Genomic DNA, 20230 nt, shown 5'->3' with positions numbered 1-20230 from the left:
TCATATACTATTTCATTTAAAAAAAAAAAAAAAATTAAATGTTTTTATTAAGAGAACAATCAGGGCAACGATACACATAATTGCAACAATATGTAGCGTGGATATTGCAAACACAAAGTAACCATGTCCAGTATGCGAGTTACATAGGAAAATAATCATATTGACACCTCAAAATATCATCATCTATAGATTCTCAATCTACATCACTCTGATGTAATCTCATCTTCTTCAATGCTTGGTGGCTGACAAATATAACCTCGAAACTTATTCCAGGTCCCCCAGATTTTCTGCCACTTCCCAGGGCACCCACGGTGGACAAACACCGCTCTCTCCGCCACTATCGCTTCATCCATATCCCTGCACCATTTTCGGAGTGTAGGCAGCACTTCTGAGCCCCATAACATGGCGATATTACGTTTTGCCACCAACATACCCAACATTACCCAGTCCTGCTGCCGGTGATTTAAATCATTGGGCTCCCATACGTTCAGCAAACAGCGTCGGGGCTCCGGCAATAAGGAAACATCTATAGTTTGGGAAATTGTACGCATTACCGCTGTCCAATACAAACCCATGTACCTACAGTCCAAATAATATGAAAGAATGTCCCCTCCTCCCCACAGTTTCGTAGACAGTATTTATGTGTTGCCTTCCCTATCTTGTACAATGTCGTTCTGGTGTAGTATGTACGATGTAATATTTTAAGCTGGACCAGTTTTAACCTGGAGGGTATTGCTGTTTCTCGGGGAGATGAGAGGGCCTCCTGCCACTCGGACTCATCTAAGGTGCCCACATCTATGGACCAGTTCTGTTTCAGTTTGGACGTCAAGTCTGGAAGGTTGTTTATCAATTTCCGGTAAGTCAAAGAAGTGGCTTTTTCCGGCATGTGTTCTGTCAGAAGTCTGTCTTCTAGAGGGGAGGATTCCTGCAAGTCTGTACCCGTCGGAATGGCCGATTGAAGTGCATGCCGAATTTGAAAGTACCTGAACTTCTCTGTCTGTGCCATTTCGTATTGTATTTGCAGGTGGGAGAAGTCTACCACCTTTCCTTTCTTCCAGAGATCACCCACCACAGAGATGCCTATATAGTCCAAGGCCTGGAACCCTTTACTGTTGCGGAGAAAGCCCAATTTGTATGAGTCCCACAGCGGTGTCATTTGTGTGATAGTCCCAGAACATCTAAGACGCCTATTCGCTTTATACCAAAGCTGCACAGAATGATGAGTAGGACCAATTAGGCCTGGTGGCATGCGACGGCAATATAGATTTCCCATCAGCACTCTAGACTCTGTCTGTCAGCAAGGTATGCCGGCTCGGTCTGTGGGGTATGCAGCCAGTAATTTATTTAAGATGGACCGCCTAATAGTATAGCTCAATATTAGGAAGCGCTATACCTCCATCATACCAGCTTCTCATTAACTTATCTTGTGCGATGCGTGCCGGTTTCCCACCCCACAATAGATTGGAAACTGCTGCAGCTATAGCTTTGAAGTACGGCCAGGGACCAAAAACGGCGCATTTTCAGGGACATACAGGAAGCGCGGGAGTGCCATCATTTTATATAGTGCCGCCTTACCCAAAAGCGTAAGAGGGAGAGCTTGCCATACCTTAACGTCATGCTTAAACCGCTCTAAGTGGGGTCTCAGATTTAGAGTATAAAATTCGCCTGGGTCTGGCGTGACGTATATACCCAGGTATTTGAATGCTGTCATAGTAGTTCGCAGCGGGCAGCTCGCGGGCAGTTCCGGTGGGGGGCTAGCCAGGACATAAAGGATGGACTTGGACCAATTAATCCTATAACCCGACACTCTACCGAACTTCTCACATACGTTCAACAGTTCCAAAATAGATTTTTGGGGGGAAGTGAGGTACAGCAGAATATCATTCGCATATAGGGATATGCGGTCTTCCCACACGTCGGTCCAGCACAGTCCTTTGATAGAGGGCTCCCATCTAATCCAGATCGCAAGCGGTTCTAAAGTCAACGCAAAAAGTAACGGAGACAGCGGACATCCCTGCCTCGTGCCTCGGCCTAGGGGGAAGTCTCGTGAGGTGTGCCCATTGGCAGCCACGTGCGCCAAGGGTTTATTGTTGCAGACGGATCCAGGCACAGAACTTAGGACCGAAGCCCATGTGCTGGAGTACAGCGAACAAATAAGGCCATTCCACTGTATCGAACGCCATAGTAGCGTCCAGAGAGAGAATGACTGCAGGTTCCTGGATATACGCTGTGCGCGCCAGGACCGCGTAGAGCCGACGCAAATTAAGTGCCGTGCTACGGTGTGGCATGAATCCAGACTGGTCTGGATTCACCAAGGTGGGGAGACAACCGCAACGCCAGCAGCTTGGCTGGGATCTTGTGTTCTGCGTTTATTAATGAGATTGGGCGGTAGGACGCGAAGCCCGTCTCTGGTCTGCCAGGTTTATGGAGTGCGACAATCGTGGCAAGCCGCTGATCCCTCTGCAACTCACCTGCCTTGACTATCGCTAAACATATTCAATAAGAATGGAGCCGTTGTTTGTACGTTTTTTTTTATACAGTTCCACTGGAAGTCCATTGGGCCCCAGCGCCTTACCAGACGCGAGAGAGAAGGTTGCCGTCTGTATTTCTTGAGTAGTGATGTCTGCCTCTAGCAGGAGTGCCGCTTCAGGGGAAAGTCGAGGGATCGCCAGGTCCTTAACATATTCGTATGCCTTCTCAGCCGTATATGACGCCTAGGGAGCATATATTTTTTCATAAGGATCGGCCAGGATATTAACTATACCATTAGGATCAGAGATCAAGGAGCCTGTGGAAGACGCCAGTTTTGCAATAACCCTGCTCGCTCTTTCTTTTCTATCTAGCCAGGCTAACATCTTCCCTGCTTTGTCTCCCGTCTCATATACTCTATGCCGAGTTGTTTGGAGGTTGCCTTTCGCCATTTCCCTCTGGTACGCCACAAATGCAGTTTGCTTAAGTTGGACCTCGCGGGTGGCCCCCGGAGACGGGTGTGCCGCCTGTTCTGTCATTGCAGTGGTTAGGTCTGCTTCAAGTCTGGCCAAATCCGCTCGCTGCGCTCGCTTGTGATCTGTAATTGAGGCCATTGCTTGCCCACGTAGGACCACTTTATATGCCTCCCAGAGCGTACTGGGGGAGTCCACCGAACCAGCATTTTCCTGGAAAAAGTGTCCGGTAGTGCTTGTGAGGCTGTTCATAATAGGCGACACATGAAGGAAACCGGCATGAACCGGGAACATACGTCTTCTATGAGTCTGGTGATGGGTATACTTTAGCAGTAATGGGGAGTGATCTGATATGCCCCTTGGACGAATAATGACCTCCTCTATTCCCTGCAAACCGTCTGCGGATGCCAGAAAATAATCAATGCGTGTGAGACAATTATGGACCCCGGAGTAGGAAGTGTATTGTTGTTCGTCAGGGTGTTTGTATCTCCAGCTATCCGTGAGTCCTAGGGTGTCCACAAGACCAAGGAGATGTCGCCCACCCTTTGCCTCCAGTCTAGTAGGATATCTGTCTACTGTGCCATCAAGTATATCATTAATTCTCCCCCACCAACAGTGTCGCAGCAAGAAGTGTCAGCAGGAATGCCGTGAGAGCGGAATGGGCCTGTACGTGAAGGGCAGGTGGGATGTACACAGAGACAAAATTAAACAACCGCCCCTCCCACTGACATGTAAGTGCCGCGAAGCGGCCCTGGTCATCCATTCGTGTCTGTTGTATCACCATTGGGAAATTCTTTCTAATAAGTATCCCCGTGCCTCTAGAACCTGAGGAAAATTCCGTATATGCCATCATTTTATACCCCCATCTTTCCATAGCTTTGACAGCAGAGTCCACTAGGTGCGTTTCTTGTAGTAGAACCACCGCAGGGCTACAGCGTTTTAAATATTGTAGCACCAAGCCTCTCTTCACTTTATCTCCCAACCCTCGGACATTCCATGTTAGTATAGTTAGGGCTGTTTGGGGAGCCTTAAGCTCTTGTGAAACAAGCGTGGCCATCAAAGATAATAAAAGGTGTCAAACATTCTGAGTTACATTTGCCCCGCAGGGATCCACTAGTGAAACAGTTTGATGCCCCATCAACATTACTCTCAACCAAGTCAAAACAAGTAAACAGAACAGTTACTTCCCTACCCCTTCCCTACCCTACCCCACCCACCCTCCCTGCCTCCCTGCCTAGCAAGCCTACAACTGCCTGCCACCCCAACTCAGCAGAGTGCTTCTTCCCACCCATAACTACGATACTTGCTTGTCGGGGGTAACCAGTTCAACGAGGCGCCAGCCCTTCTCAGCCTCTAAGGCTCGCCTCAGTCCAAAACCGCTAGACGGCTCAGTCACAATAGTCCATGAAGCCGCTCAGTGCGCCGGGGAACGCCAGTACCGCAGTTCGGCCTATTCCTCCTCCAGTGGCGTCACCGGGTCTGACTCTTGGCTTCTAGAACTCTGCTTCCCAGGATCATCTTATCCATCTCTGCGACGGCGAGATCCATTCCCTCGATCGGTATGGTTCACCGGATGCCATTCCTCCAGCCAGTCATGTGCCGCCTCCGGCGTTTCAAAGAACCATGTCCGGCCACAAGCCACCACTCTGAGTTTTGCAGGGAAGAGCATAGAGTAAGGAAGCTCCCGCTCTCGTAGCAATTTTTTTATGTCAAAGAAATTTCGCCTGCCTCTGGATACAGCTGCAGTGTAATCTGGGAAGAAGCTGACCGTGGAATTCAATATTCGGATGGGAGGAGAGACCCTTGCCGCTTGCGAAATTGCGTCTCGGTCTCTGAAGTTCAAAAGCCTGGCGAGTACTGGTCTTGGGGGTGCCCCCGGCTTAGGCCTGCCTCCAGGCACCCTGTGGGCTCGTTCCACTGAAAAGAAATGGGAGACTCCTTTAGGTTGTAGTTTAGTTTCAACCAGGTCTTCAACCTATAAATCCATCGCTTGGGCGCCTTCAGTTTCCGGAATACCAATAATTCTTTACGTTGTTCCGTCTTGCACGACCCTCCTGGTCATCAATCTTTTCGGCGAGCACCTTATTCTCTTTTTCGAGTTGTGCAAACGTCGTCTGTAGTTCTGAGGTATCCACAACTAGAGATTTCGCAACTATCTCCACTTCCTTCACTCTATCCGCCATTTTGTGGAGGTCGGCCTGCAACAAGGAGACATCCGTGGAAATAGTTCCTACCGTGGTCTGAACACTAGCGAGAGCTTTCATAATGTCTTCGAGTGTGACTTTTTGGGACTTTCACCATCCGGTGCCTTATTCAGCGACGGCCGTCCTTCCGACGTTTGAGGTGAGCTTTTGTCGAACGCAAACTTATCGAGTTTGAGCTGCGCGGCCTGATTCCGCGGGCCCCTGCCCGCCATGGCTCGGTAGGATGAAGAGCTACCAGAGTTCCTCTCCGTGTAGTGCAGCCTGCTCCCTCGACCTGTTTTAAGCCAACACCTCTGTGGTGCCCACCACCAGGCCTCTGCGTGCCGCCAGCTCTAAGTCCCCTTCACTCGCCAGGACGTCTGCGCCAGCGGACAGGGTGCAGCTTCACAAGGCCGTGCCTCAGTTCAAAGCGGCAAATGATTTCCGGCCGCAGTAATAGCAATGGCAGTATGCTCGAAGCTGTGGGGAGATGAGGCAGTATAAGCGTGTGGAGAGCAGTGGCACCAGAGCAGTTCTTGCCACTTACTAGTGTTTATCCAAGGTGCGTGCGGTGATCGCCGATCGATCCCCAAGTGTGCCGCATGCATCCGGTGGCAATGCCGGTCACAAGTCTCCAGGCTATAATGACTGCAATTTCAGCGGGGCTCCCGCGGGGGAAGGAGCCAACAGTCTTATAGTTGAGGCGCGAGTGGAAGGCGGGCCCGGCGTCGTTCTTTTCACACTTACGGATGCCAGCCGCGCTGGGCACCGCGCTGCACCCGCGTCTATCCCGGGCGCTGCCCGTCGCTTTAGTCCCCAGTCCGCCCACTACACACAGGCCGTTTCTTCGTTGGGGGCGAATGCAGCCGCGAACAGCGTCTGATTTTTACCGGAGTCCCTCCGGTCAATGCCGCTTGGGTTTGGACATCCGCTCCAGCCAGTGGAGCAGTGAAGGAGACGGATTAATGAGCGGATTGACTTAAAGGGCTGGACCGTCCCCGGAGCTCAGAGACTAGGCGGCCACCTTGATCGGCCGTCAGCCACGCCCATACTATTTCATTTTTGATGACCTGAAAGGCTAGGTGGCTCTTCTATTCAAGCAAAATGTATCCTTTCATCTTATCTCTCATGAGCTTCTTACTCTTCAGATCTTTCTGACAAATCTCTAATAATGCTATTATCCACCGGCACAGGCGTTTTACCTACTGCTCCCATTATATTGGTGTTAAGATGAATCATTCCATTTAGTTAGTGTGACTTTACGTATATTACGGAGCTTACTCTAAATTGTTGGTTTTCTTCCACAAAAACTGGTAAACTCTCTCTCCTCCAATGTTTTGAACACTTAAACAGAATCTTGTTTTTTCTGCTATACTTTCTCCATGAACCAAAATGCATGCTGGAAGAGCAGAACCTTGTATACTTTGGCCAATACCTTTCTTTCCACCATTTGAAAATGGGTAGCAGCAGAGGTTAATCCGAAGTGCCTGTTTACAAACCATTAGCCCCATACTGGAATTGCTAACAAAGATATTTAGATTGCTGTGGGACCTCACTTCATATGCAGGAGACCACTACACTACAAACCCTAGTTTGTTCTATAAAGGTTGTCTTTTCCTTCTATTTTTTTGGTCATATAGCACGTGAGAAGGCAAAAAAAACAATTGACTCAGTCAGTGCATGCTGCTATTATAATAAAGTTTGGCAAAGTATATATGCTTCAACCTGAGAAGCTAAGCAAACACAAAGAGATGATGGACGGAGCGTTAAAACATTTCCGACAATCATCCTCAGTCATAGATCTGGGTTGAATCCATCAGTTGTTCTTTAGCTCACTTCGCTACCCCAGTTGAGATCCAGCCATATGCAAATCAGTCTTGATCAGTTCATCATGCGAACAGTCCAGCCCAACTGCCAAGCCAGGTATTCCCTGGACCTGAAACAAGTATCCTGGGACCGGTTTTGGGGTAACACCCCTCATCAGCCCGGCTATCTTGAATCCAGTGACAAAGTGAGCAAGGGACACACGTCTAGGCATACCCTGGCAACTTGAGAAGCTGGCAGAGCACGAACAAGCCTAAAGCGTAACTATCTGTTTTCCTTCTCTGCAGTATAGAACAAGCAGGTTGCTCTAATTGAAGCAGTCAAACTTGTGCTACAGGGATAGCATGGGGCTAAAGCATGGTTAAAAGTCCACCTGGATGGATAGAATGTTTGTGTGATGTATTGTATATGTGGTACATATAATTCGAAGGGGACTGTATACTTTTACTTGTTTAAGCAGTGATCGCTTGATGATCAAGGAACTCAGCTTTTCGAAGCTTGGTTGCAGTAAAGTTTCTACACTTCATGTTAGTCAGACCGCTTGTGAACGTGGTAGAATGTTTCATGCCTTACCCCTTGTCTTTCTTTGGCAGGTCGGGTGCCTCTGCCTGTGACAGCGATAGATTTCTCGGTCCTCCATGGAGGCACACCGCGAATGAGCGAGCGGGTAAGACTGTCCCTTCTTGTCTGCAAGTTTGCATGTTGGAGACGATGTAATGTGTGATTCCAGTTTAGTGGGAGGGGGATGTTGGGGGAGTTTGAATGCTTTAAAACTGACAAGCTTCTGCTCTTTGCTGGATACCTTTGAAAAATTGTTTACTCTCATTACCGGATCGGTGCAAATGTACAAATTGATTAAATTAAGAATATGGCCTACTCTAGAGTTCTTTTTTTTTTTTTTACTTTTTATTTATATGTTAAACATATGATGGTTTACAAAAACCTTTTTATGGCAAAGAAACATCTTGGCAAAGGTTGCTGTACTAATGTTTGCAGTGTGGTTGGTTAGGTTGCTTGCTTCAAACCAGATAGTGGAAACTAGAATGTGATGGGCAGGTGAGTAATAACTTGTAAATAGAATGTTGTATTATTCAATACATATGTATAGTACAGCTAATAGCAATTTGGGTCAGATACACAAAATTAGCTTAGAATGCTGCTGTAGTGATTTTTGGCAGAGGTATTTCAGCTTTGGGTTTTCTTTGAGAGGGGAGAATTTGTACAGAATTGTGTTTTATAACAATTGGATGCTCTACTCGACCCAGGTTAGACTCAACAAAATGTTTCAGTCGGCCAGCAGGAAACGCCCCATGTATGATAAACCAGGGGATTGGATGATTATGATTTGGTCGTACGAGGTATTGAGGGATCATTGGGAACAGATGGTTAATCCGTCGCCTTCCTTGGCACCAGTGCTTTAAATGGGGAAAGAAGTGCAGGTACTCCCCAAATTAAGATGTGGAGAAGGGGGTGGGATTTGGGGCGTGGCTACGGGCAGTACTAAAGGACCTGGCCTGGGGCACACGTTTATTTTGATTGAGATTTAATTGGTGTTCAGATGTGCATAATAATACTAAAGCATTTCTGGTATATTTAGAGTATTCCTTTTGTCATTATATGTACAAAAGGGTACATTTAATATTAAAGTGGGCTTCTCATGGTGCAACACCTAAATTACATATGACTTGCAAAAGCTATTTTCTTTAACATTTTTGGAAACCTTTAACTATGGTTATCCCTTTGTCTTATTGCCACCTAGCAGACATCACCCAAGTCCTCCTAGAGGGCACAGCTTTGCCTCAAAGCTCTTTACCCGCTGTAAAGTCTGATTCCCTCTTTCTGGAGGTGGGCAGTCTGCTGAAGCTCGAGCTAGGATGCCTGGCTCTTACTCAGTTCCAGGTCCTTTTGCACCCTCAAGCCTAAAATGAACTGAACTTTGATGGTGCCTCTGACTGCCAGCAAAACTCTAATATATGATCAATGAATAAAGACAAAATAGTGACCTATGTTGTAATACAGGAGCAAAAGAAAAAAACAGCCATTTAGAAGCTGGATTGCCCACTCTTTTTAACCTATACGTCCAACCTTTGGCGGAGGTTGCGAAGAGTTGGGGTCTCACTATGGTATCATACGCCGATGATACCCAGTTGGCGGTGGCTCTTAATGGGGACTCTGACCAACTGGCATCGAACTTTGCGGATGGTTTGAGGGCTGTTGCTAGCTGGCTTACGGCCAACTGTTTACAACTCAACGCCCTCAAAACTGAGGTGATGGTGTTGGGGAAACATCCTGATCTGTGGGGTGCCAGCTGGTGGCCTAAGGAGCTGGGACCCCCCCCCCCCCCAAAACCTGTCTCCGAACTTAAAAATCTTGGCGTCTGGTTGGATTCCAAACTAACCTTCTCGTTCCATACTAAGAAGGTGGCATCCATGTGCTTCGGCATTTTGCGTGGGTTGAGGCCTATCCTCAAATTTTTCGATGCTCCCACCCGCCAGATGGTGATCCAAGCTAGCGTACTATCGAGGCTCGATTACGCGAGCTCACTGTTCTTGGGCGCCAACCAGGCGGAAGTCCTGCGACTCCAACGAGTGCAGAACACAGCAGCTAGGGCCCTGGTGGGCCTGCCGCGTTTCTGCTCAGTCCGTAGCACAATTTCCAACTTGCACTGGCTGCCAGTAACCAGACGTATAGAGTTCAAGGCCCTCTGCTTTGCATTTAAAATTCTTAAGTTTAATACTCCCATCATACTTCAGCGCCTTTTGTCTTTGTACACTCCTTCGCGCAGCCTTCGATCTGCCGGCCAAAATTTGGCACTTGTTCCCCGCTTCCAAAAATGTAGATTGGGTGGCCGTTCATTTACGGTTTTGGCCTCCAAACTATGGAATGCACTCCCGGCCCACATTCGTTCTTTGGAGGACCTTCTTGCTTTCAGAAGAGCTGTCAAAACTCATCTTTTCCCTTTGTCTTATTAATCATTCCCTACTTTTTTCTGTGTTATTGGTTGTGCTATCTGTTCTAGAGACAGCGCCGGGATGCCCCTTAGCTGGGGCAGCTGTGCGCTCAAAAAATCCAAATAACATAACATAACATAACATAACAATGTGAAAGCAGAAATTCTGGGATCAATCCCGGCTTCCCCACATGGCCAAATTTGTTTGACCGGAAACAAATATTTTATCTCACCAAGCCTCCGTTTTCTTCATTAGCAAACATATATGCAAATGCATGTGTTCAGGGTGTGTGCTGCACAATCACATCTTTTGTTAGATTTAATACACTAGAATGTTGCTTCATTCATGAGAAGAACATTTTCCAGATATAATGTGCATCGGAAAGTGACTTGTTTCCTAGTTCACTAATGGCATTGTCGTCACGATGGGAGCACAAACTCCTCTCAATGCTGTGATATAAGCTTATGACCAAGGTGAAAAATGCTTCCACGTGATAAAAATGCACCTTTATTTCAATGTAATAATGAAATAATGTTTTCAAGGCTTGGCCTATACAGAGGCTTTTAAGGCCGAGCCAAACTTCGTGGTTTGGCTCTGACTGGTCTCTCTTTGTTAATTTGCAGGTTTGCCATCCTCTACCTCTCCCACAGCCTCCCCATTAACCCAAGAGAAAACAGCCTCTAAAGAACAAAATGCAATCCGGGTGAAACACTGCATTCTGCACTGGTGAGAGTGGTCTAGCACTTGCTACAAGCAAACCTTTCATTTGCACTTTAAGGGCAGAGCATGGTAATGCAGGGCTTGCAACTTATATTTCTGTCATGCTGGGCACTGTAGACAACACTCACTCATGCAAGAACTTGCACAGTGATATAGAAGCCCTTGTGCATGCAGACAGGACTATCAGTACATGTGTTTTAGAAACAGTTACATTTGCTGACGTCCACACGAATAAACCTTGATTCCCACCCAATCTGCCTCAGTGTCACTATCACCACCTTCCTCCTCAATTCTGGCTCTAAACAAGTGATGCTGTACACCGCTATGCCAGCAGGAAGCCTTCTCTTAGATTTCCCACGAGTGACAAGATATGCCTGTTAGCAGGCCCTGTTCACACACCTATATTGCTCCACAGAGCCTGAGTGGACAGACACTGTGTAAATATTCACAGTGTGACACTGGCCCCTCCCACACTCCCTGCCAGTTCTGAATTCATGCATAAAGGCCGTTGCTCAATTAGCACATTGTAAGGGTAGATTAGCACTCGATTATCAGAGTGCTTCACGAAAACTGATCGACTTGCTGTCAGCTATGTTGTGCTTTTTTTATACATACCCTTTTCACTGAGCTTGCTTTGCTGTCCCATGAGTACCAAAACTTTCTTCGGACAAGGAGAAGTTCCGGTACTCAAGCGCAGAAAATGTAGAAGTGCCGGTACTTAGTCCCGGCCCATTTAAAGCACTACTTGGCACTACTGGGCTTTGCAAACCCAACAGCTTATGGGAAAGAAAGTGAACAATCAATTCTTATTTTGACTGTGGTGGATTGATCTATTATCACAAAATACTGGAAATCTTCAACCAGCCCCACATTCTTGGAATGGTACAACCGGTTGAAGACAGCAAAAGGGAATTTTGGATTTCATTCAAGTGAATAAAGTGGCATGCTATAGGAAAATATGAGGCAACTTCACTGTAGTGGGAGCCTCATTTTTTAGCAAAATATAGTTCTAAAAAGCACAGGCACTTTAGAAAGTTTGATAGGACTTTTAGTAACAAAGGATTAGGATATTAGGTACTTTATTATGCACGGTCACTTTTGCTTACTTTTAGCATGTGATTAAATGTTTTATTTTGTTTGTCATATTCTAAGGCACTTTAAAAGATTATGTAGTAGCGCATAGAATTGCGATGGTGTGGGCATTGGGTTTAATAAGCAAGTTGTTTTAGGCACGACATTCAGTTTATAGGACTGTACACAGGTTGATTAATGTACTTTTTATGTTTTTGAATTTAATGTTAAGTGCAGTTGACGCACAAATGTTTTTTTTTCTTAAAAAATATTCAAGGAACTCTAAAAGTAACATACATATGTACTTCCTTTTCAGGGGAATGAGGACTGGACCGTGTGTAGTCGATGTGAAACTTACAGGCCTCCACGAGCACATCACTGCAGCACGTGCCGACGCTGTGTGCGACGTATGCACCACCACTGCCCCTGGTAATTTCAGACATGTGCCTCTTCTCCAGTTATACGTTCAGTTGCATCAGTACACAAATGCCTCCCTTCCTTATCACCTTAGCAGATACTCAGCTTAGCATGCAACACGATGCAGCGATCCCATGTATGTGGTTATTAAACAATCTAATCAGTTTGTGAAAATCATCACATTCTATTAATTGTTTTCACATATTTTGTCAAATGTACAAAATCACTGCAGATTTCTTGGGTGCACTTTACACCTGTCCTTTCTGCCGAGGAAGAAATGTTTGGTAATGTCAGGAAGCGAAGTCTTCAAATCATCTCCAGACAAAGGTAACAGTAGGAGTTGTTTAATAAAAATCCAAACCCAGGTCAAGGGGAAAAAATCGGTATGTCGGGCAGTACACTTGAAATTCGTAATGGGAGGGATGCCCTCGCCTATGCTGGTGTATTGTCAGACAAATAACAACCATGCTGTGTCAAGGGAAACATTACTTGTGAACTCTACTTTGCCAATACGGGAACGCCCACGGATGGAAAAGGTGCCCTATCTACAACTACTCTTAATAAAAAAAAAAACTCGCCAGACTACACCTAAGTTGTCCTTAATCATGCCCTGAAGTTGTCTGTTTCACAAATGTTCTTTATTAGTACCGCTGTATAATCCTTTAGTTTCTCTTGCACATCTTAAGTCATTACCCTTGAGCTACTCTCAACAAATAACAATCACATCCAAAAGACAAAAAATAAATAGGGTAAAATGTGTCAGCTATTAATAAAGATGTTTGAGAGAGGTATCATTTTGTTGACAGTCACATTAAAGTGGCACTGCCCATAAAATTATTTACATAACCCAAATCATGTTTTAGAGAATACTTACTTGTTTTGGGGAAGCCAATAGGTCTCAGCAATGCCCGAGATATTGGCCATCTCAATGTGAATGACTTTTAGCCATGTTGTCTAGTAGCACATCTGCAGGTCAGCATGGCTGAAAGTCACTGAAAGCCCAGAATTACAGGATGTTGAGCAAACACTGAGTCTCTTCGCCCCCATGCTGATTTTATTGTCCTGACCCTATCTCAATGCCCATTAGAATCCCCATGTTAGACTAATGCTCTGACTTGTTACCTTTGCCTCAAATTGTAAAGCGCTCTGATATTCTTCGGGATCCAGTTTGCGCTATATAAAACTTTATAAATAATAAAAAAATAGAATTTACCTGTTTGTTGTTATTCCTCTATCTCTCCAAACCCATCTAGCCGTGTAACCATCGGCTGCATTTTCTTAAGTCGTCTAAAATAGAATAACTTGCTATGGTGGTAGATGTTTTAAAAACTATGATACTTCAAAGGTTAGACTGCTAAATTAGAAAAAACTACTATGCTCAGTTAGAAAAAAAACTACAAATTATACATTTACCCAGGCCACATTTGTACAGTCCTTTGTCCTAAAAGATTTGGTCATTTTTTTGTACTTTTTGAAGTACCCCCCGATTTCCGGTGGGTTCTTTTTGCATGCCAAACATTTGAAAACCAATCTGGATAGGTTCAAGGTATTTCCATTTGTGTGTATACTATGGAGGTCATGAAGTTCATGTTATGCTTACTCTTCTACTGCGAGAGCTCTACTGTGGAAATATGTTAGCACAGTGTAGCCAGTGAATAACCATTGTATTAGGAGTGGTGTGTTATGGAACATGCTTTTCTGTTTTTCGGAGACCAGCTTCACATACATGTCTTGCAGTTCTACAATTGAAATCCGCACAGAATCAACTTTAGATAATGTATGCTGACTCCCCCATAGCATCCCTGCGAATATGAATCAGTGGAATATTTCTCAAAGGCGCCATTATACCACACATTGAGTTTACTCTAGAATGGCCCGTTGTAATGCCTTTATGACATGATACCAGTAGATTATGCTTTTGACTATCAGTCTAAAGGTTCTTTTTTACTGGATGTGGCCTCCTAATCTGAGAAAAATTCCTGGTGTGCTGTTAATATCATTTTGTATTACTTTGTTATTATCAAATACATGGAAATCAAATTATATGTCTTAAATGTAAATTTTGCTGTTAGAGGCAATTGTTCGTTTAGCTTAAGAATTATTTTAGATATACAAATTACCTTATAAGTGAGTGATAGTACAATCAGGCTACTTTGCAAGAGTTGGCTTTGTGTATACATGATTAAAAGCAAATGCATAAATAATTAAATATGTCTTACTTTGGCTTGATTTTGTTTGTTTTTGGTTCAAATATAGGGCGCCTTTACTTTGTCACTTTTTGCTTCAATAATTCGGGAATTGTGAATGATGAGTGTCTGCATTTAAAGTGATTTCATTAACATGCTCTCATTTGCTTTGTGGGATGCAAAACTAAATTGACTGTTTATACCCACCTGCAAGAGTTGCAGTAGCTAGCTCTTGTAATGTCTATTTTTGACTGAAATAGAAAGCATCAATTTATGATCTATTTTCGTGTTTTTTTCAGGATCAATAATTGTGTTGGGGAGTTTAATCAGAAATACTTCATCCAGTTCCTTTTCTACACAGGTACGTAAAGGTTTAGAGTATGAAGTTACACGTGCTGTAAAATCGTAATGAAAGGCAACGCTCTGAGCTTTTGCAGATAGATAGACATCTGATGAAGTTATATTCAAATGTACTTTCTGAGACCAACTTTTGCTACGTCAGCCGGTTTCTTGATTGCTAATGACCAACCAGTATGACTAGGTAACCAGGATGAAACAAAGTGGAAGTAAACAAATATGTTCTTATGGTAGGGTGACCAGATCGTAAGAACCAAAAACCGGGACATTTTGCAAAAATAGGACTACAATTTTACATCAAGGGTGCTGCGCAGAATGACAACTCTTATCAACATAGCAACACAGAAGAAGCAATAAGAAAGTAAATAAAATGGAATTTCTAAAACCAGCACCATACCTGTTAATTAAATTGCTTACTTATAACAGCTGCTCACCAGCACAACTTTAGAACACCCAATAACTGCCCCTCACTAGTTTGTTGACCCCCTCTAAAAATCCGGGACATGAGCCAAAATTGCTGAAATCTGGCAGGACGGCTGGTGAAAACCCGGGATTATCCGGACAAATCCGGGACGCCTGGTCACCCTATCTAAACCTCTTTGATACATCGGACAGCCCCCGGCCGTCCGACGTCACTGTGCTCGTTTGCGGGGGCTGTCCGAACTGCGCACGTGTCATATTCCGCCGCACCGCGGCGTAATTTGCGCCGCGTCGAAGAAGCTACGGCCTTTCTGAAGGACAGCAGTACTAGAGTGTGTCTCGAATGATTGCTTCCAGTATTTCATGATTTCTTTTTATACCAAACAGGCACCGCAGATTCTGATTATCAAAAAGGAGAACCGCACTATCACCATCTCTTGGTGTCCTTGAAGTAGGGAATGCCACCTGGCGCAAATTTGCCCAGAAATCAGTATAATAGGCTGGTATGAACTGAGCTTCTCTTTTAGAAAATAGGTTGCTATTATGTTAGAGTTGGTGTACAGTGTGTAACAGTTTGAAAATCATGGGCCCTTCTTCTGTGGTGGCATCTTATGGCACTGCTGTTTCTTGGTTGGGAGTTGATTTGGTCAGTGGTTACGGTTTGTTTTGCTGCGGCCTCTGGGCCTGACACACGTTGGTCTGCCAGTGCTCCGTCTGCTCTGGTTCCATGCTGAGCTTTCATGTCTGTGGGACCCCTAGTTCAATCTTTGGTTATGTGGTTCCTGATAGTCTGAGTTTCTCTTGGTGTTTTTTACTGATGCATTGGTCTCTGCATTTTCTACTCCTGGGGAACAGCCAAGTTAACTTGCTGGGTGTGGGCTTGTGCTGCTAGTCTATAGTTCTGCTTCCTTTGTTTTCCTCCGAGTGCCTCCTTTGTAGGTCTCCACAGCATCAACATTGTAGTGAATGAAACCCCAAGGCTGAAATGCAACCTCGGTTCTTGCTGTTGGTCACATGATTGGGCCTCGCCCATCCCTTTGGTGCTGTTGTGTGATAGCGGAGCAGCACAGACTTGTAAATGTCGAAAGGCTGACCGGCTGTCCCTCTGGGTTAGTCGTAGGGTCACCAGAAATAAAAGGTACTTTTGCAAAGGTAACCTAGCTACACTTTTCACTGGCAGCCTAATTTGTGGCCAGGCGTTTACGGTTTACCCTAGGGAAGCGTTTGCTAGCATTACAGATTACCAATTCCCTTGACATCAGTACCTTGAGCGTTAGCTACTCCAAGGCCCCTGCGTTGCGGGGGGGCCCTGTGCTCCAGGGGGCCCCGCCCGGGCCCCTGACATGTTGCCACACAGTATTAGGCTCAGACAAAATGGTGCGCAGCGTGGGCCCCGGCCGGGGCCCCTGCGAGGCTGCGAGTCTTTGAAATGGTGCAGGGGCCCCGGCCGGGGCCCCTGTGAGTCTTTGAAATGGTGCGGGTGCAGGCCCAGGGCCCGTCTTTGAAATCATGGTGCGGGTGCAGGGGCCCCGGCTTTGAAATGGTGCGGGGGCTCCGGCCGGGGCGGTGCCCCGCCCCTGCCTGGGAGTCTTCGAAATGGTGCGGGGCCCTGGCCGGGGCCCGACTCCCGAGTCTTCCAAATGGTGCGGGAGCCCCGGCCGGGGCCCCATCGAGTCAAGTTCGAAATGGGGGGTGAGGGGGGGGGGGGGGGGGGCCGGCCGGGGCCCGTCACCGGAACAATTGCATGGTTACAATTTGCAGATTCTTCAGCAGATGGTAATTTGCGGCAAATGCAGAAAATGCAGCGACTTCAAAACTGTATAATCCCAGTGTCCCTGCTCATAGCTAGGCTTGCACCTGCATTGCTACTATTTGTAAAGCGGGTTGTTGTGCTCCCATTCCGCTTTACATCAAATTCGAGCTCACTAATAAAAGTCAATATGCTGATCTTCACTATAAAAAAACAACAAAAAACAGCACATATACCTGCTCAGATCATTTTTTGTGAAGGGCTTCATTTAGCACACTGACCTACTTGTTTCATATTTTGTTATCTTATGTTTTGAGTGTTTGTATAGCGCCCAATCTGCCTTCGCTAATGCCTCGTAGCGCTGGCTCGGTGCCAACCATCCCATCCTGTTGTTTCCTTCGCCGAGCAGAGTTTGAAATTGCTGTCATGACGTGTGCAGTGTGTAATGTGCCCAGTGCCCGGTGCGGAGGAACAGTATGAGGCTCCTGAACACAGCCCAAGCAGATGCTAGATTGTGTTAGAAATGTTTTCGATCTTCGCCACTGAGAGATGCGGAAAAACGAAAGCATGATCATGCAATTATAAATGCCATGGTGGCGGGCCCCATGAGCAGCCTGAGCAGCCAGTTATTATTATTTTTATCACTTATCAGTCGACTGTCGACGATCATGAAATGGCGGCGGGACAGGGTGGATGGGCGCGGGCGCGGCGCGCACACACTTGTTTATGAGAGTCAGTCCTGACTTTCACTATCCGCCGCCGCGTATGCGCGTGGGGGGCGGGGACAGGGCTGGAGAGTGACTGGTGAGTGTTGACCAATGCCCTGTACATTTGTCGACACAGGGGTACAACACATGCGCAATCGCTGGTGGCGCAATGAGCTCACACGCAAATGCGCGTTAGAGTAAGGTGCATCAGGGGCGCGCATAGCCAGAGTCAACAGTCAAAAGAAGACAAAGCCAGGCCCGCCCACGCTCAGGACTGTCCGAAGACGCAGTTCTTGTTGCCTTTATTTTCCATAATTTAAATTGCCCGGTCCCTACCTGGCTAGCCTTGTGCGCTGCCCCCCCCCCCCCCCCCCCCCTCAGCTCAGCTACTGCCTGCCTTCAAGTTCTTCTGCCCGCCTTCTGCCCATCACCTGCGCTCGCGCCGCCGCCGCCCTAGAGTCTGAGCTGCAGGCTGCAGCAGCATCCTCAGGCCAGGCCCAGGTCGGACCAGCAGCAAGCCCCCGGCCCCCAGCCTCAGGTGAGTGAGAGAGTCTGTGCTCAGTTGACAGTTTTTCACAGTCCAGGAGGATAGGTAGCAGGGGCCAGGGAGTGGTTCGGGCCGGGGTTTCGAGTGGGGGGGGGGGGGGGGGGGGGGGGGGGGTAGGTGAAGAATAGATTTTCCAGAAGTACAGACTGCACCTGTGACAAGTCCAAGAGAAGTAATAATGGGAATTCAGAAATTTTCAGAGTAGAGTGGCCTGTGCCTGTGTGAATAAGGTAGTAGGTGTGTATACCATTTATCATGCAAGTGACATAGGGACCTTTCTGATCTAGAGTAATCGGGGTATTCCGGGCACAGTCAGCACCTTCCCAACTGACCACAGACAAAACTGACCCTCCCGCACCTGGGCTGCTACTCTGCACCTCCTGTTGCTCCTCACTGCTCTTCTGTCCTTTCCCCTCTTTGTTTCCCCTGATGGAGACCCCTCACCGTCTTCCCATTACACTCTGCTGCATATTCTGCAAAAGGTACTAGTTGCGAATCAGTATTCTTTTTCTCTTGTATAGCCACACCGTGATTAGCAACAGTCCCTAACTCGGCTAGTTTCTCAGTTTGCTATCCAATTTTGTCATCAATTGACTTCTCAATTTTTGGTAACAATTTCTGTACAAAGGCAGCACCTAGAGTTTCTTGATCCATTTCGGTTGGACTGGCAATACCTGAATAATTTTCAAACACATCCTTAAGACTCTCTAGAGAATCTGCTGCCAATTCACCCTTATTTTGTTTGCTTTTTTAAATATTGGTCCAACCAGTTTTCACTGGATGCACATCTACCACTGCATTCAACAACACAACTTTTGCTGTACTCAGGGCACCATTGTTCCACGGGGCCTATCTCGGACAAGCTGGCTTTTCAACCAATCGGTCTCTCACTGCACTAGGTGCCACTAAATGCAACAATTAAATTACATCAGCCCAGTTCATTCTATACACCTCAAACCTACTCAGCCACTCCTCACGTAACAAGGTAGGGTTTTCTATGATGTTGGGGAACTGTTTTTTCATGCTTATTAGGTAAGAAAGAGTCCACGAGACATGAAGGGCTACTCCCAGGAGCAGGGTCTTTATTGGGGAAGAAGGATGTCAAGAATGAGCGTGGTAGGGTCTAAATTGTGTGAGTGATGGTAGGCTTCCACCTTCTCTCTGGAAATAGCATCTCCTAGCCAGTCGGTCTGCCGTACTTCTGAGACTATTTAAGGTAGTAGTGAGGATGACTTATAGGGATCTCTCTGCCGAATTGAGTAGGAACACACTCTCTGTCTAGAGTTCCCCACAGTGATGGAGTTAGTCTTGTTTAACCATCTGCGCGCTTCTGCCTGGGGGTCTACTGTCAGTCACTTGCACCACAGCGTTAGTTTGCGAGTTACCTCTGTGTGCTCCATCTGCTGGTGATCGTGCAGGTGCTCCTCTATCGTCAGGGGCAGCTGAGGCTGCACCCTATTGGCCGGCATTTGGAAAACATTCAATAAAATCTCCATGTGTGGTTTTAATGTATTAGCATTGTTCTGTAGCATGACTAGAGCCAGAAGGTTACAGGGCACTTTACAAGTCCCCACGTTACAGTTTTATGGTGACAAAATACTGATAACAGGTTACAATAGAAACAAAATGTATGTATTCATTTGTTATGACTTTTCTGTCTTTGTTTCCTTAAATTATCTGTCATGGTTCATTCAATATAGAGGCATTTCATTTAAATATTGAAGGTTTCAAAGCAAAATATGCTAGATTTCTGGGAAGTAGGGCAAAGTAGTACATGGTGGGCCGCGCCGCCGGGGGGAGGCATGGTGGGCCGCGCTGCGGGGGGGGCCCCTTCATGTGCTTTGCAGGGGGGCCCCCTCAAGTTTCGTTACGCCACTGTGCGTGATGAATGCGTCACTGACTCTTTGCTAAGTTTTCTGAAAGTTGGTCGGCATTTCTCCACCCTCTAGTTTCTTTAGCATTACCTGTAATGATTTGTTTTACTTCACTACTCACGTCGGTTATGCCGTCGGGAAGGCATTTTAGGTGGGAAATTGATAATTCTAATTGTACACCTCTAGAGGGGACTGTTGAGTCCTGTAGGTCGAGCCTACCAGTCGGCGAAGCTTGCTGCTTGCAAATGACATTGTGGTCTTACCAAGAACATGCAGGGGCT

At 46.4% G+C, this 20230-nt stretch overlaps 1 protein-coding gene across 2 annotated transcripts in view; it reads left to right on the top strand.

Annotated features, from left to right (window-relative positions):
* The window catches only part of LOC144798339 (palmitoyltransferase ZDHHC3-like), an 88049-nt gene that overhangs the window by 42906 nt on the left and 24913 nt on the right, over positions 1-20230 (top strand). For both annotated transcript variants that reach the window (XM_078669173.1, XM_078669172.1), the window contains exons 3-5: positions 7543-7616; positions 12008-12120; positions 14594-14655. In XM_078669173.1, the coding sequence (XP_078525299.1) occupies positions 7543-7616; positions 12008-12120; positions 14594-14655 (249 nt within the window). The remainder of the gene's footprint in view (positions 1-7542; positions 7617-12007; positions 12121-14593; positions 14656-20230) is intronic.

Source organism: Lissotriton helveticus, chromosome 12 (genome assembly GCF_964261635.1).
Source record: "Lissotriton helveticus chromosome 12, aLisHel1.1, whole genome shotgun sequence".
Lineage (NCBI taxonomy): Eukaryota > Metazoa > Chordata > Amphibia > Caudata > Salamandridae > Lissotriton > Lissotriton helveticus.
This window is presented reverse-complemented; position numbering and strand designations above follow the sequence as displayed.